The sequence below is a fragment of the Mobula birostris genome, chromosome 23, assembly GCF_030028105.1.
Source record: "Mobula birostris isolate sMobBir1 chromosome 23, sMobBir1.hap1, whole genome shotgun sequence".
NCBI classification, from domain to species: domain Eukaryota; kingdom Metazoa; phylum Chordata; class Chondrichthyes; order Myliobatiformes; family Myliobatidae; genus Mobula; species Mobula birostris.
In genome coordinates, this window is record NC_092392.1 from 31,669,972 (window position 1) to 31,684,735 (window position 14,764).

The following is a 14,764-nucleotide window of genomic DNA, read 5'->3' on the forward strand; positions in this document are numbered from 1 at the left end:
TTTATCAAATACGTCCCCCGCGGCGATTTTCCTCTCTGGACTGTATATGTAAATAACGCAATGCGAAATATGTTTAGTTGTATATAAACAGGAGAAAGTCTGCAGGTGCTGAAAATCCAAAGCAACACACACACAAACTGCTGGAGGAACTCGGCAGGTCAGGCAGTACCTATGGAAATGAATAGGGAACGAGACCTATCTTCAGGAATTATTAGTTGAATAGTGTTTATCCATAAGACAATAAAACCACGGATGTTTGGAAATGTTCCATTACAGACAGGATATATCGTAAATGGTGCGAGAAATCAGACTGAATTCTCGACAGCTCTTACTTCCCTCGTAACTCCCTACTTTACGCTTGAATTATGCCGTTAGGAATTTCACTCCAGGCTGCTCAATTTAGTAATACCTACGTCAAATGTTAACTAGTGATGACAACAGACCATTGCAATTTATTAATCTTCCAGGAAATCAACTGCTTTGATTGACGGGACGGTGTTTTACGCTATGCTCGGTGATAGGAGCCAGACCGATCAGGGTGGAGCGAGGACTGGGGCTGGCTTTTATCCTTGTGTGTTTGTGTGTGAGTGAGTGAATTAACACTGGGACAGTGAGAGGCTGCAGAACTGCATCCCTGTTAATTCGAGCCTGATACACTTCTGACAATAGAACTAGATTTACTGAGTTTCTGCTCCGTTTGAAGTGTTAGGTAAAATGCACAGTTATAGAAGTTATCGACTGAATTGTTTCTTAACTACTTTGGGATTGCTCATATTTTCCTCTCAAGCTGTTGAATACATCACTAAATGTGGACTCAGGTGCTCTCAGGTATAGTCATAATTAAATTACGGTTATAATTTAATGATTTATTACAACAGGAACGTAATTTTACATTATTTTAACATTATATTGTAGTTTAAGTATGTTGATTTTACAATATTTAAAATATTGTATTAATTCTACAGTATTGTTTTTAAATGTGTTGTATTTTAAAGATTATTTTAGTTTTACAGTATTATATTTTAAAGCCTCTATTAAGTTGTTAAAATGTTTATAGTTTTATTACATGTTATGATCCACCGTCATAAGATGTTTTCTTTCATAAAACGTTTTAAACTCTGGTTTCAGCTAACTTGAATGTGCGGATGTTGCTGAACAAAGTATTTAATACTATTATCATGTTTGGATTGAATCCAGATACAATTAGTGAGAGCATCTACTCTGAGGACCTTTTATTGATGGATTTTTACTAGAAGTTGTAAAAGATAGGACAAGAATGTTTCTTACTCATAACGAATGTAGAAATAGAAGACTGATGTTTTGTGTGAGAATTGTTATGTGATTACTGTTGTACCGTTGTTAACAATAGACAGAGGCTGAAACATTTTGAATGTGCCTATAGCTAGAGGACATCACCTTTTTCCCTGGTGATTTGGATTAGAATTTTACTTCCTCATTGGTGATACTCCAATTCTGAGATGGAGAAACGCAAGGACAGAATGCTACAGATAATCAAACAAACAAAATATATCTATTAACATTTAATATATTGCTAATTTATCTCCCCTTATTAAGGTCTGCAGACTATAGTTATTTCTTAACTTGTGACTTTCCCTTCACTTTATTTCTTATCTGCTTCTCTTTTCTGATTTCCCCTCCTAACACCTGATTGCTTTTTTCTTTTACCTGGCTGTGTCTTGCTTGTTTTTCATTCTGAATGAACACTTGCAGTGGGATAATATTCAGCACGTCTTATGTTTTATCATGGTAAGCTCATTATACAAGTGGGGTGTCAGGGTGGAGATACATCTCTACCAAAGGAGGTGTAAGATGCTCCTTCCCTCCGCTAGCCTGCAGGTCACCCTCGGAAAAGGTGTAGCACCTGATTAGCCCCCCATCCCACCCCCCAGATCAGGGTCACGGGAAGCCATGGGAGCAAGTGCTGGATGGTCGTATGAGTAGCTGATGCATATCATAAGTCCTGGTTATCTGACCACTGATGCCAGATAGACAATATCTGAAGATGATTGATAATTGCTGGCGTCACCTATCTTGTAAAGACACTGCCCAGAAGAAGGTAATGGCAAACCCCTTCTGCAGAAAAAGACTTCCAAGAACAATCATGGTCCTGGAAAGACCATGATCACTTATGTCATATGGCGTGGTACATAATGACTGAATGACACCAGAAAGACAGACCCAACCACATTCTCAAACACCTGCTTTGGCCCTTTGTGCAGCAGAGTGTGCAGATCCTGCAGCAGTCTCATCAGCCAGCTCAAAGCCCAAGGACATAGAATGGAAGCAAGTCATCTCTGGCACCAGGGAAGTGCTGAAGAAGGAGAAGAAGCTGATATATTGAAGGGATGGTGTGAGAATTTTAAATTAGAGAGTGGAAGGACTGTGCACTTCATAAAACATGCTGGAGAGTCAGAAGGGGACTGAAAACAGCTAGTTTTTGATTTAAGCCAGACTTCCTGTTGCTGTTGGAAAACCTGCAATAGAGATGTAGATTTGGCAACTAAATTGTCTTCATTCCTCCTTAAGAATGTGTTTAACAGCAGTTAACTCTGATGGCAGATCTTTTTCAAGCTCTGCAACTTATCAGTGAAACTATTTCAGCAGTAGAGTGTGAAGAGCTGAAACTTTGCTCTTAAAAGTGAAGCCTCAGCACTCCTCTCCCAATGAGCCTGGATAAATATTCTTTAGAGAAAATGTTTCTTCCCTTAGCAAACTCCACAAAGTTTAGAGAGAATTTCTGCTAATTAGAGCAACTTTCTTTATGGACTTCGCATTTCAGATCCCATAAATGTATTAGGCAGATAAGGGGTACTTTGCATGCAAGGGCCAGAGAATACATACAGTAGACTTCAATGTAGGTGACGTCCATTAGATCTCTCAGATTTGCACCTATAACTGGATTTTCACAGAGGAAACATGTAGCAGACGGTACTTCAGCTGCAGTACTGTGCAGAAGACTTAGACACGTAGCTAGGGTGCCCGAGACTTTTGCACAAGATTGTATCCGTTAGCGTGGATCAGAGAGCAAATCTGTAAACCTGGCGGGAGTGACGTATGTTGGGAATGGCGAGGGTGGAGTGCTGCAGGAGGGGTGTGGGACGGATGTCAGAGAAGGAGTGCCAGGGACAGGGTATGGCATGGATGCAAACAGACCTAGCTCTGAGACACCAAAGCAAGGTCATTTGATTCCGAACAAATGGTTTATTGATCATTACAGGATGTCTCTCTGGTGCTTCCCACTCCCTCCCCTCTCCCTTCCCCTTTTCCCAACCATGATTCCCCTGCCCCCTTCCCACTCTTAGTCCACAACAGAGGCCCATATCAAAATCAGGTTTATCATGACTCGCACACAGAATGCTGAAGGATTTCATGAGTCCTGATGAAGGGTCTTGGCCCGAAACATCAACTGTTTACTCTTTTCCATAGATGCTGCCCGGCCTGCTGAGTTCCTCCAGCATTTTCAGTGTGTGTTGCTTTGGATTTGCAGCATCTGCAGACTTTCTTGTGTTCGTTGCCATATGTTGTGACATTTGTTTATTTTTGTAGCAGCAGTACAATGCAATACATAAAATTACTACAGTACTGTGCAGAAGTCTTAGGCACCCCCAGATATGTATATGTGCCTCAGACTTTTGGACAGTACTGTAAGTCAGGTAGGAGTGAGTGTTCATGAATTTGAAAGCTCCTGTTCATTAATGTTGATGTGCAGAAATAATAAAGTTCTTTTCCCAGGCATACACAGTAAACTAAAGGAACTGCTTTGACTTTTTTCATTCTGCAGTTCTACATGTTCTCTGAATTTAATCTGAACAGACTTGTAGGCTGCGTGGGGAAACATAGCAAATTCGGAACATTGGATAACATGATCCCAAGGAGCTAGCAAAAGGAGAGCCTTGGTAGAGCTTCCTGTCCTTCAGCAGAAGCAGCTCTCAGTTGTGCCTTCAACTTGAGTCAGTTAGGTGAGAAGAAGAGAGAAGATCTGCTCCATACTTCACCCACTATGTGCTGCTGCTAGGGTTGGACACACACTCCAACACTTTGGTAGATATTGGAGGAAGAAGATTTAGGCAGTGTCACAGCAGCAATGCATAATCCTTTGTGGCATGCAAGACTTAATTACAACGCTAATACAGTTTCAGCTGGATCTTTCAACCGTAAACTCAAACCGATAACACAGCATTCTTATGGTCACTAAAACAAATTACATTTTTTTTTAAAGAACACAGTCGTGAAAAAAAATGAGAAAGTCTGCAGATGCTGGAAATGCAGAGCAACGCACTCAAAATGCTGGAGGAACTCAGCAGTTCAGGCAGCATCTATGGAAAAGAATAATCAGTCGACATTTTGGGCTGAGCTCCTTCTTCAGGACTTTTAAGACAGGTTTTTTTGTTGCATTAAACTTTTATTGCCTACTTTCATCTCTTCCTCTGGTATTTGTGGTCTCCTGTTAAGAAGCAGTTATGTATCTCAGCTATGATAATATCTGACCATTACCTTAACAATTTCCTTTTCTCTCATTCTGTCTTTCGACCTTCTTGGTTGTCTCTTTTTAACCACTAAGATTACTTTTACTTCGTGCTCTAGAATTGTCTTCAATATGGGTCAGCAGGAAATCAGACTTCAGCTAAATGTAATAGTGTTCACATTTACACCGAGTCCTTTCAATATATGCTTTTGGTCCTAAAGTGTATTCACACTTTCAAATTAAGTTCCACTTTACATTTTACCTGCATTTTGATTAGGACTAGTAACAAGGTTATTAACACCGGTTAAGTAAATTGGAAATCTCACCAGAGTTCAGAAGAATGAGGGGGGACATTATTGAAACCTATCGATTATTGAAAGGTCTATAGAGTAGGATTGGAGAGGATGTTTCTTATGGTGGGAGAATCTAAGACTAGAGGGCACAGCCTCAGAATAGAGGAGCGTCCTTTTAGAATGGAGATGAAGGTGAATCTCTTCAGCCGTAAGTGGTAAAACTGTGAAACTTGTTGTTACAGGCGGCTGTGGAGGCCAAGTCATGGGATATATTTAAGGCAGAGGTTGATAGACTCTTGATTAGTTAGGGCAAGAAGGGTTACATCAAAAAGGCAAGAGATTGGTGCTGAGAGGGAGAATGGATCAGCCATGATGAAATGATGGATAAACTTGATGGGCCAAAAGGCCTAATTTTGCTCCCAAATATTATGATCTTATGGTCTAAATTGCAAATAATTTTTGCTGTTCAAGCAGGAAATTACTATTGGAATGGCACTGGTGTCCCTGGGTATCTTGCTGAGAGACTCCGTATTTAAAGACATGAAGGGCTTCAAGCTGATCATTCACCAAATACCATAAGCTTACAATAAATGTTAAGTCCATCCATTCATGTGTAATTGTCAATAACCTAACATTTTTACCTAACATTGAAAATTTAATTTTAATTTAGAGATTCAAAAGTAAAAGTTTTTTTTTAAAATATATTTTTTACTTTTCGCTTTATTTCTATCCCTAATTCGGTCTTGATTGATCTCTCTCTTGCTCCTCTTTCTTTGCCCTCTTGAGTAAATTTTTTTACGCGGATGATTTTTACATTGAATGAAATACGCTTTCAACTCTACATGCCTCATTTTGGGTTCTAATTGGCTGAAGAGGCATTGTAGTATAACGTGATCACATGGCCTGTAAATTATGCCACACTTACTTACTTACTGCCAGTTACGCATTGGCATTTAGGACAGCAATGAAAGCCCCCCCCCCCCCCATCTCTGTGTGTCCATACCAGCACACACAGATGTAGAAGGATTCTTCATTGTTTCCATAACAATTTTTTTTGACCAGATAGAGTTGTTAGTCCTGAGCTGAACCTCCGAACCTGGGGAGCCACTCGTATTCTGGCCTTGACCCTTTGACCTGTTTGGCATGGTTGACCCTACCAAGAGCAGAAGCACAAGGCCCTGACTGCTGCCAACACAGCTGTCTGGGTCGTTGAAGCATGCAGACCTCCAAACCCTATGATAAAGCTGTGGCCGTCCTGGGGGATACCATACAAAAGTTCAAGTTTATTGTCATTCGAACATATACATGTATATCACCAAACAAAACAACATTCTTCCAGAGCAGGGTGCACAACACAGTACATATAACTCACACACAGCACCTAAAGTAATGTTAGCGGAAATAGTAAGGTGCATTTACATCACAAGTTAAAAAGTAAACAGTATAACACTACTGACGCTTCATTTGTGATGAGACCAGGGTGGTGGCAGAGAGTTCAGTAGTCTCACAGCCTGGGGGAAGAAGCCGTTTCCCATTCAGAAATGGGTGGGTGGAAGAGTGACTCTGATGATCTTCTCAGCAGTCCTCACAATCCTTTGTATTGTCTTGCGGTCAAATGCCTTGCAATTTCCGTGCCAGATAGTGATGCAGCTGGTCAGGGCACTCTCTGTGGTGGGGAAGGGGGTGAGGTGGGGAACCTCGCTCGCTTGCCTCAACCTCCTCAGGAAGTGGAGAAGCTGCTGTGCTTTCTTGACTGAAGCGGTAGTTTTGAGACACCAGATGAGATCATCCCTTCTGTGCGCTCCCAGAAACTTGCGTTCCCAACTCTCTCCACAGAGGAGCTGTTTATATGCAGTGAAGAGTGGCCAGCCTGTGCCTTCCTAAAGTCCAAAATCATGCATCATTCAGTAGCTATCAATAAATGTTGATTCCCAACTTTGAGTGTAATTAATAATGAGCCTTGCTCAGTTATGATAATTAAAAAAATTATATGGTATATGTTCTTTCATTATGTGCCTTTCTGTATGACATGGGCAATCATGGTCTTTCCATGACCATGATTGTTCTTGGCAAATTTTTCCACAGAAGTGGTTTGCCATTGCCTTCTTCTGGGCAGTGTCTTTACAAGACGGGTGGCCCCAGCCATTATCAATGCTCTTCAGAAATTGTCAGCCTGCCGTCAGTGGTCGCATAACCAGCCCGCCACTCAAGGGTGGTGTGATGTTTTGACGTTCCTGTTTATTTTTGAATACATTAAGAATTCGTGGTAAGAAATTCACATAATTTTGGAGTTTTGATACGGAATATTTCCATTATGTTTTCAATTGGGAACTTTAGTTCTAAGTGACTTGTTCAGCCTAAGCTAAAGAACTTGTATCACCATTAATCGAAGGAGTTCATATTCATCTTATGCCTTACTTTGTAAGTGATTATTTAATACGGTGAAGGTTCAAGCAGATTAAGTATTGATAATAGAACTGAGTCATGTCTACCTATGTATGGTGATGTATTATGGTGAAGTAAAACAAGAGAAATATCAATACTTATTGACTGGAGACAAAATTTGTTTGATACACTGCATTATAAACTAGATAATCTGATGGTGATTCTCAATCAATAAGCTCACGTTGCTGATGAGGCAGGTAAATAGTTGTTCAGTTTGCACACCATGTGTGTTGCTGTGCTCAGTTTGTGTTCGATATTGAGGGAGAGTACAGAGCACACCAAGACGCCAGCATGCAGGCTATTCAACATCGCTTTAATGATCCCCCTGCTTGTATAGTATGTGAACTCCTCCCATGCGGGAGTGGCTAACTGCGTGGCAAAGGAGTAACACTATTAACTACCACTACATGTTGCAGTCTTCTGTTTGCAGTCCAGGATATGAAATTCTTGGTGTTTATTTTAACGTTGAATGCAACTTCAAACATAAACAAGGAATCCGGTCATTCAACACATTCCGGAGTTTTTCCCTTTCGTACTAACTACAGGTGCATACAACATTCCAGTTGCAAAGTGGATCAGGTGAAAGAGAATAACCAATCAAACACTCATTGATCAGACTTCAATTTTTACTTTCCTTATAGTGTAATGAATTGAAGATGAAACTTGCCCCATGGTTCAATAAGATCTTAAAGCATACAGTACCATGCTAAGTTAATGGCAAATTTAGGAGGAATCTCTCCCGGTAAATTTGTTTGTTAGCAGCATGAAACTCAACTTTGATCTCTGCTGAGAGCGGTCCACTGAAAACTCCCACTTAGCTCTTATTTAACTTTTTGTTTTTGAACTAAAATGCACGCAAATACATACAAATACACATGTAAATCTATAGATAATTGAACTATTGCAGAGAAATATACTTTGTATGCACTGTTCCTTCCAAGTTGTGTGGGTGCACAGCCATGCAGTAACTGAAAGGCTCCCGTGCACATAACCTTTCTTGCCGCGCTGTTGAATTGGATGCAGGTAGAAATAGTTTTTGAATGAAAGATTTGTTTTATTTAAATTTTTATAATTTTATTTAGAGATGCAGCATAGAATAGGCCCTTCCGGCTCAATGAGCAAAACCCAGCAATTCCCCAATTTAACCGTAGACTAACCACAGGACAAGTTACAAAGACCGATTAACCAACCAGTACATCTTTGGACTGTGGGGGGAAACTGGAGCACCCGGAGGAAACCCACACAATCTTGGGGGGAAAATACAAATTCCTTACAGGCAGTGGTGGGAATTGAACGCTGATCACTGGTACTGTAAAGTGCTGTGCTCACCAATGTGCTACTGTTCTGCCCTGACTTTGTACTGTATTTCATTATACCCTTCAATTAAAAATAAAATCAAAAGGATGTGACTTTTCAATTTTCATTCTAAATATTCATAGTATGCATATTGCTAGAAAAAAAAAACATTTAAAGTACGGCGCAGTTTAACGGCCGTGTAAAATGCTCCTGCTTAGAGCAATGGTTGGTTCCCGCAGCTGTATGATATAAAAAAAACACTCAAGGAAGAGTTGGTTGTGTGTGGATAAACTACAGATACACATACACACACAACTAGTATGGTAAATCTTTAATTCATTGTTGTTTTTTTCAGGGTCTCCAATGCAAAAGGAAAAATATAACTTCAAGTAAGTAATTTTTTAAAATTTCTGTTTAATTTATTGTTACTATTGGAATAACTGAATAAATTGATGCTCCTCATATGAGGTCTAAGCCCAAGTGTCTCAAGTTTCTTGTCCAGATAATGCTGCTGTTTCAAATGGAATACATTTCAAAGATTCTAGGTACATGTTTTATTAAAGTATGTCTGCAGTATACAACCCTGAGATTTGTCCTCCCACAGACAGTTGCAAGACAAAGAACCATGAAACCAACCTGTTCAAAGAGAAACATCAAACTCCCCTCCCCCCCACACACAAAAAAATCACTCAATAGTGACAAAAACTGGGGAAAACACAGAATATAAAACACAAAATCAAAAGGCACATTTCAGTTCAGTTCTGCTCAGTGTACATTATGTGCAGGCTGCCCTGATTCAAAAATTGTCCAAAAGTAGTAACACAAAAGAGCAACCAGAACATCACTGACAATGAGATATTGCTCGTGACTGAATTTGGCCAGGACAGATCAGGATCGAATGTTGACACATCCCTGCAAGTACTCTAAGTGCTACATGTGTCTAAAAATGCTGTATATTATGTTATTTTGCAGATTACAGAAGCTGCCTCAAACAACCACCATCCTTGCCCTCAAAAATCTTGGAGGACCTCAAAATATCCACAGTGTTGAAATGTGTAAAGGAAAAAGAATGTTCCATATTACTGAACGTTGTGGGGACACTGATGTTGAATGGTATATTTTTTTTATTAAAAATTGCTTTGAATAGAGATTTGGCTTAAAATTACTCCACATTGCAAAGTGCATCCATGTGCAGAAAAATAATTCTGAAGACTATTTATGCATTGTATTTTACATTACTGGAAAAAAATGTCTTGGTTTTCCCATCATCCACCAGTAACCTTTGCACAAACCTTTGCAAAAGGCAAAATCCGCAACTCTTTCCAGCTGTTTATGCATTCCTGCATGCGTTTAACCACTCCTCAGAAGTATGTAACTGGGTGGAATACAGTATCTTGGCAGCCTTTTAGCCTGCCAGGGTGGTAAACTGGATAATTCCCTTGCTAGTCTAGCTTAGTGACTACAATGATATGCATGACTGTAATTGATTTTTACGTATACAACTCATTGCATTTTTTACAGACAAGGTACGTGGCTTCCCTGTAGTTTCCTTTCCCTTCATTTTATAAAAAATAGACTCAGTAATTAAAATGACCCTTTCTGATTCAAACAGACTGTTTTATAAGTAAAATAATTCTCTTTGGGCCATGACCCATATGCCTTGCCCTATCCATTTGCCTGACGATGTTGTCAGTAAGTATTCTGAAATACTTATTTCCGAGGAAATTTAATATGGAAATTATTGAGACAATTATTCTTAAAATCCTTTAATGATGAAGAAATGCACTTTGCCAATTGTCTTATTTCATCTTCAAAGATTTGAATGTAATTTCACTAAAATATTGGGTAATGTATGAATAACTTGTGCCAATCAAAGTACATTTATTATCAAAGCATGTATATGTCACCATATGTGACCCTGAGATTCATTTTCTTGCAGGCATTCACAGTCGATACAAAGAAACATAATAGAATCAATAAAGAACTACAGACAAACAGCCACTGTGTATTAGAAGACATACTGTGCAAAAAGTAAAAAACAATAATAAGTATACCGTATTGTGTTAAAGTCTTAGGCTCATATATATAGCTAGGGTGCCCAAAAATTTTGCATAGTACTCTATTTGTCAATGTGAAGCTGAGAGCGAGTTTGTAAATCTGGTGGGAGCAAAGGATGTTGGGATTGGTGAGGTTGGAGCACTGTGGGAAGGGTGTGGGACAGGTGGCAGAGAAGGAGTGTCAGGGGCAGGCACACCCAGCCCTTGAGACACCAGGCAAGATCATTTGATTCCAAACAACTGTCTTATTGATCAGTACAGAATGTCTCTCTGGTGCTTCCCGCTCCTTCCCCTCTCCCTTCTCCTTTTCCCAACTATGATTTCCCTCTCCCTGCCCCCTTCCCACTCTCAGACCACAATAGAGACTCATATCAGAATCAGGTTTATCATCACTCACATATGTCATGAAATTTGTTTTGTTTTGTGACAGCAGTACAGTGCAATGCATAAAATTACTACTGTACTGTGCAAAAGTCTCAAACATCCTAGATACATGTATATGTGCCTCAGACTGTATAAGTAATAAATAATATTGAGAACATGCATTGTAGAGGTTTGAAAGTGACTGTATAGGTTGTGGAAGTGAGTGTTGAGATGAGTGAAGTTATCCACACTGCTTCAGGAAACCTGATGGTTGTACTGATTCTGAACCAGGTAGTGTGGGACTTAATGCTCCTGTACCTCAACCACTCCACTAAGTGCTTGAGCACTTACACTCAAGTGCTGAAGTCTGTAGACCAACTAAATTTCTTTCAGATGTGAAAGCATTATTCCGTTTTCTTCCTGGTAGGTGAAATGATTTCAGCTAAAATCTGTGCCATATATCATGGGGGAATGAGGAGGGATGAGTAATGAATACTGTTTAGAATATTACACCTGTGTGTACTTCCTTTTGGTCAGTTTAGAGCGGACTGGAAATGAGGAAAATAATGGAGACTAAAAGGGAAAAAATTCAAAGTAAATTTTCTTGTGGGTATTCCCAATAAATCAGAATCGGGTTTAATATCACAGGCATATGTTGTGAAATTTGTTGTTATGCGATAGCAGTACATTGCAATACATGATAAAAAATGCATTGCAATAAGTATATATATTAAATAATTAAATGAATTAAGTGGTACAAAAATAGAAATAAAAAAGTGATGAGGTAGAATTCCTGGGTTCAATAACCATAAGACAATCACTGAAAGACCGCATACAACAGGGTGGACTGCAGTCAGTGTTTTACTATGTTCCAATGCTAATTGATTGCCTTGCAGAATGAGACTGGCTGAATGTGGTTAGGTAGATTCTCACTTTTGGAATGCATTAAACCTCAAATGCCTTGGCTATATATTGTACAAAGATAACACTGAAGAGTAGACCATCCTCTACTCCTCGAATTCCCGTAGCTGGTCCGTCATCACCAAAGTGTCATATGTTTCATTGTTCTTGTGTTCCAGAACACATCCGTGGCGTGGAGATATGCTCTTTATCACTCAGCACCTATCAATCCCAGTGCATATCTGTGAAGTTCAATAGAAACGATTATAAGAAGTTTACTGCACAGCCTGTAAGTTTGAAACTATAAAATTCTTGAAGTTGATTAAACTAGGTACAAAATTAATGCAATTAAAATTCTGCTGTAAAACTGCAAGCTTTAGAAGTTTGTCCAGCTATTACATTTTCAATGGCTGGAAGTGAAAACTGAAAACTGGGATACTGTGTTAGAAATCTTGGTGAATAACAGTGGCCCGGGTATAGCCGGTTAAAGTGTGGAATTGAATTGTTTTCATGCCCACACGATCGTGACTTCAGCAAGCGTGCAGTCGAAGAAGGATATCATGAATGTACTTGGCAAGAGTAGTCTCTGTATCAGGACAGATGCTGTTTCAGATGATGATGAATATTGGTAGGTCGGGTTGAGGCGTTTGATGTTGTGGTGTTTGTTGAACTTGGCAATTAGTTTGCAGACATTTCATCCTCAGTGTGCAGTTGTTGGTGCTTCTTTCTGGGAGTGATCGCGTTTATATAGGCCCCCGTTTGCTATTTCAACATATCAAAACAGACGCCATGTTAAAATTAACATTTTAATTCTGATTCCCATTCCCGTTCTGACACGTTGGCCCACGGCCTCCTCTTGTGCCAAAACGAGGCCACCCTCAGGATGGCAGAGCAACACCTTGTATCCCATCTGGATAGCCTCCAATCTGATAGCATGAATATCAATTTCTCCTAAAGGCAAAACAAAACTCCCTTCCCCTCCACTCTTCTTCTATTCCCCACTCTGCCCTCTTACCTCTTCTCACCTGCCCATCACGTCTCCCTGGGTACCCTGCTCTTCCCCCTTCGCCCATGGTTCTCTGTCCTCCAGTATCAGATTCCTTCCTCTCCAGCCCTTTACCTTTCCCACCTACCTGGCTTCACCTATCACCTTCTAGCTAGCCCCCTTTCCTCCCCCCACCTTTTCATTCTGACGTCTTTCCCTTTCTTGTTCAGTCCTGAAGAAGGGTCGTGGCCCAAAACGTCAACTGTTTATTCATTTCTGTGGATGCGGCCTAGCCTGAGGTGCTCCAGCATTTTGTGTGTGTTGCCGAAGATACTTTAGGATGTTAAAAGCCGCTATTGGAATACACAGTTCTAAACTTCACTCTCATTATTTTTAACTGTCCATCTGACTGAGTCATTTGGACTTTGCTGTACAGGAATGTGTCTCTGACTGCCAAGAACCTCAACATATCCATGATTTTGCAGGACTGAGCTATGTTCAACTAATGGCAAGTGCTCAGGGAAAAAGATGACAAAGCCAGGATGAACTCACAACTTCTTCTCAATTCCCAAAGATAATGCATGTCGTTCAACTATTGTGCCATTTATTACTGGGGGAGGGGGCGTGAACTGGATCTAGTTCAAGCTGGGAATCTCAAGTTTAATAACTTGTTACATACAAATTACTACAGTACTGTGTAAAAAAATACCCTATATATAGCTAGGGTGCCCAATACTTTTGCACAGTACTGTAATAATTTTATGGATTGTACTACTCTGACATGGACCAAATGGCCTACTTCTGCTCATATATCTTCTGATCCGCAATGATAATTGTTACATTTCCTTCTCAAAGCAATAAGTTCAATAATAAATGTCAACACTTTATATTTTGAGAAGGAAATGGAAGTATCCTCTAAATTAGACCCAAGGTAAGCTAGGGCATGTTAAATATGACTTTATGTAATGCTGAAAGGATCCAAATTTGGCACTGTTTGGAATTTCCTGAAATTATTTAAAGTCAGCAAAATAGTTAACAACATATCATTCATCTGTCTTACATCACTAAAGGCAGGGCAGTGAAAACAATACAATAGCTTTACTCCAAAAGTCCTAAGATGTTCTCTGACTTTATACATTTATGGAGAGCCCAACCAAAGATATAGATTCATTGCTACTCAAGATAAAATTCCGAGATTCATCTGCACTTCTGAGATTTTGATACTAAAATCTAATTACTACATCAAAGTTCAAAGTAAATTTATTATTAAAGTAAATGCGTATATGTCGCGATATAGAACCCTGAGATTTGTTTTCTTGCAGACAAGGGCAGCACGATAGCACAGTGGTTAGCACAATGCTTTCCAATACATTCTCCCTCTGGGTGCTCCAGTCTCCTGCCACAGTCCAAAGACCTACTGGTTGGTAGGTCATTGTAAATTGTGTTGTGATTAGGCTAGGGTTGAATTGACGGATTGCTGGACTGCATGAGTCGCAGGGCCGGAAGGGTCTGTTCCACGCAGTATCTCAGTTCATAAATAATACTCAGTAAATCCAATAACCATAATAAAATCAATGAAATACTGCACCCAACAGGGCGGACAAACAGCCAATATGCAAAAGACAGCAGGTAGTGCAAACACAAAAGAAAACATAAGAAATAATAATAAATAAGTAATAAATATTGAGAACATGAGGTGATGAGTCCTTGAAAATGAGTCCATAGGTTGTGGAAACAGTTCAATGTTGGGGCAAGTGAAGTTATCCACACTGGTTTAAGAACCTGTTGGTTGAGCTGTAATAACTGTTCCTGAACCTGGTGGTGTCATGATTGGATGTCGAAGATCCAAAAGTAAGATACTGATATTTAGTTTTGGAAAGAGGACTAACAGACAGGGGGTTAAGCCACACCTCACCTTTTGTGGAGTAGTGTTATAGAT

General features: G+C 39.7%; 1 protein-coding gene across 1 annotated transcript in view; it reads left to right on the forward strand.

Moving 5' to 3' along the window:
* The first annotated feature begins 292 nt into the window (after positions 1–292).
* Positions 293–14,764, forward strand: part of il17rel (interleukin 17 receptor E-like) — a 42,311-nt gene continuing 27,839 nt past the window's right edge. Inside the window, exons 1-4 of the mRNA XM_072241216.1 lie at positions 293–828; positions 8,876–8,909; positions 9,493–9,633; positions 12,020–12,129. Of these exons, the coding sequence (XP_072097317.1) occupies positions 715–828; positions 8,876–8,909; positions 9,493–9,633; positions 12,020–12,129 (399 nt within the window). The 5' untranslated portion in view covers positions 293–714. The remainder of the gene's footprint in view (positions 829–8,875; positions 8,910–9,492; positions 9,634–12,019; positions 12,130–14,764) is intronic.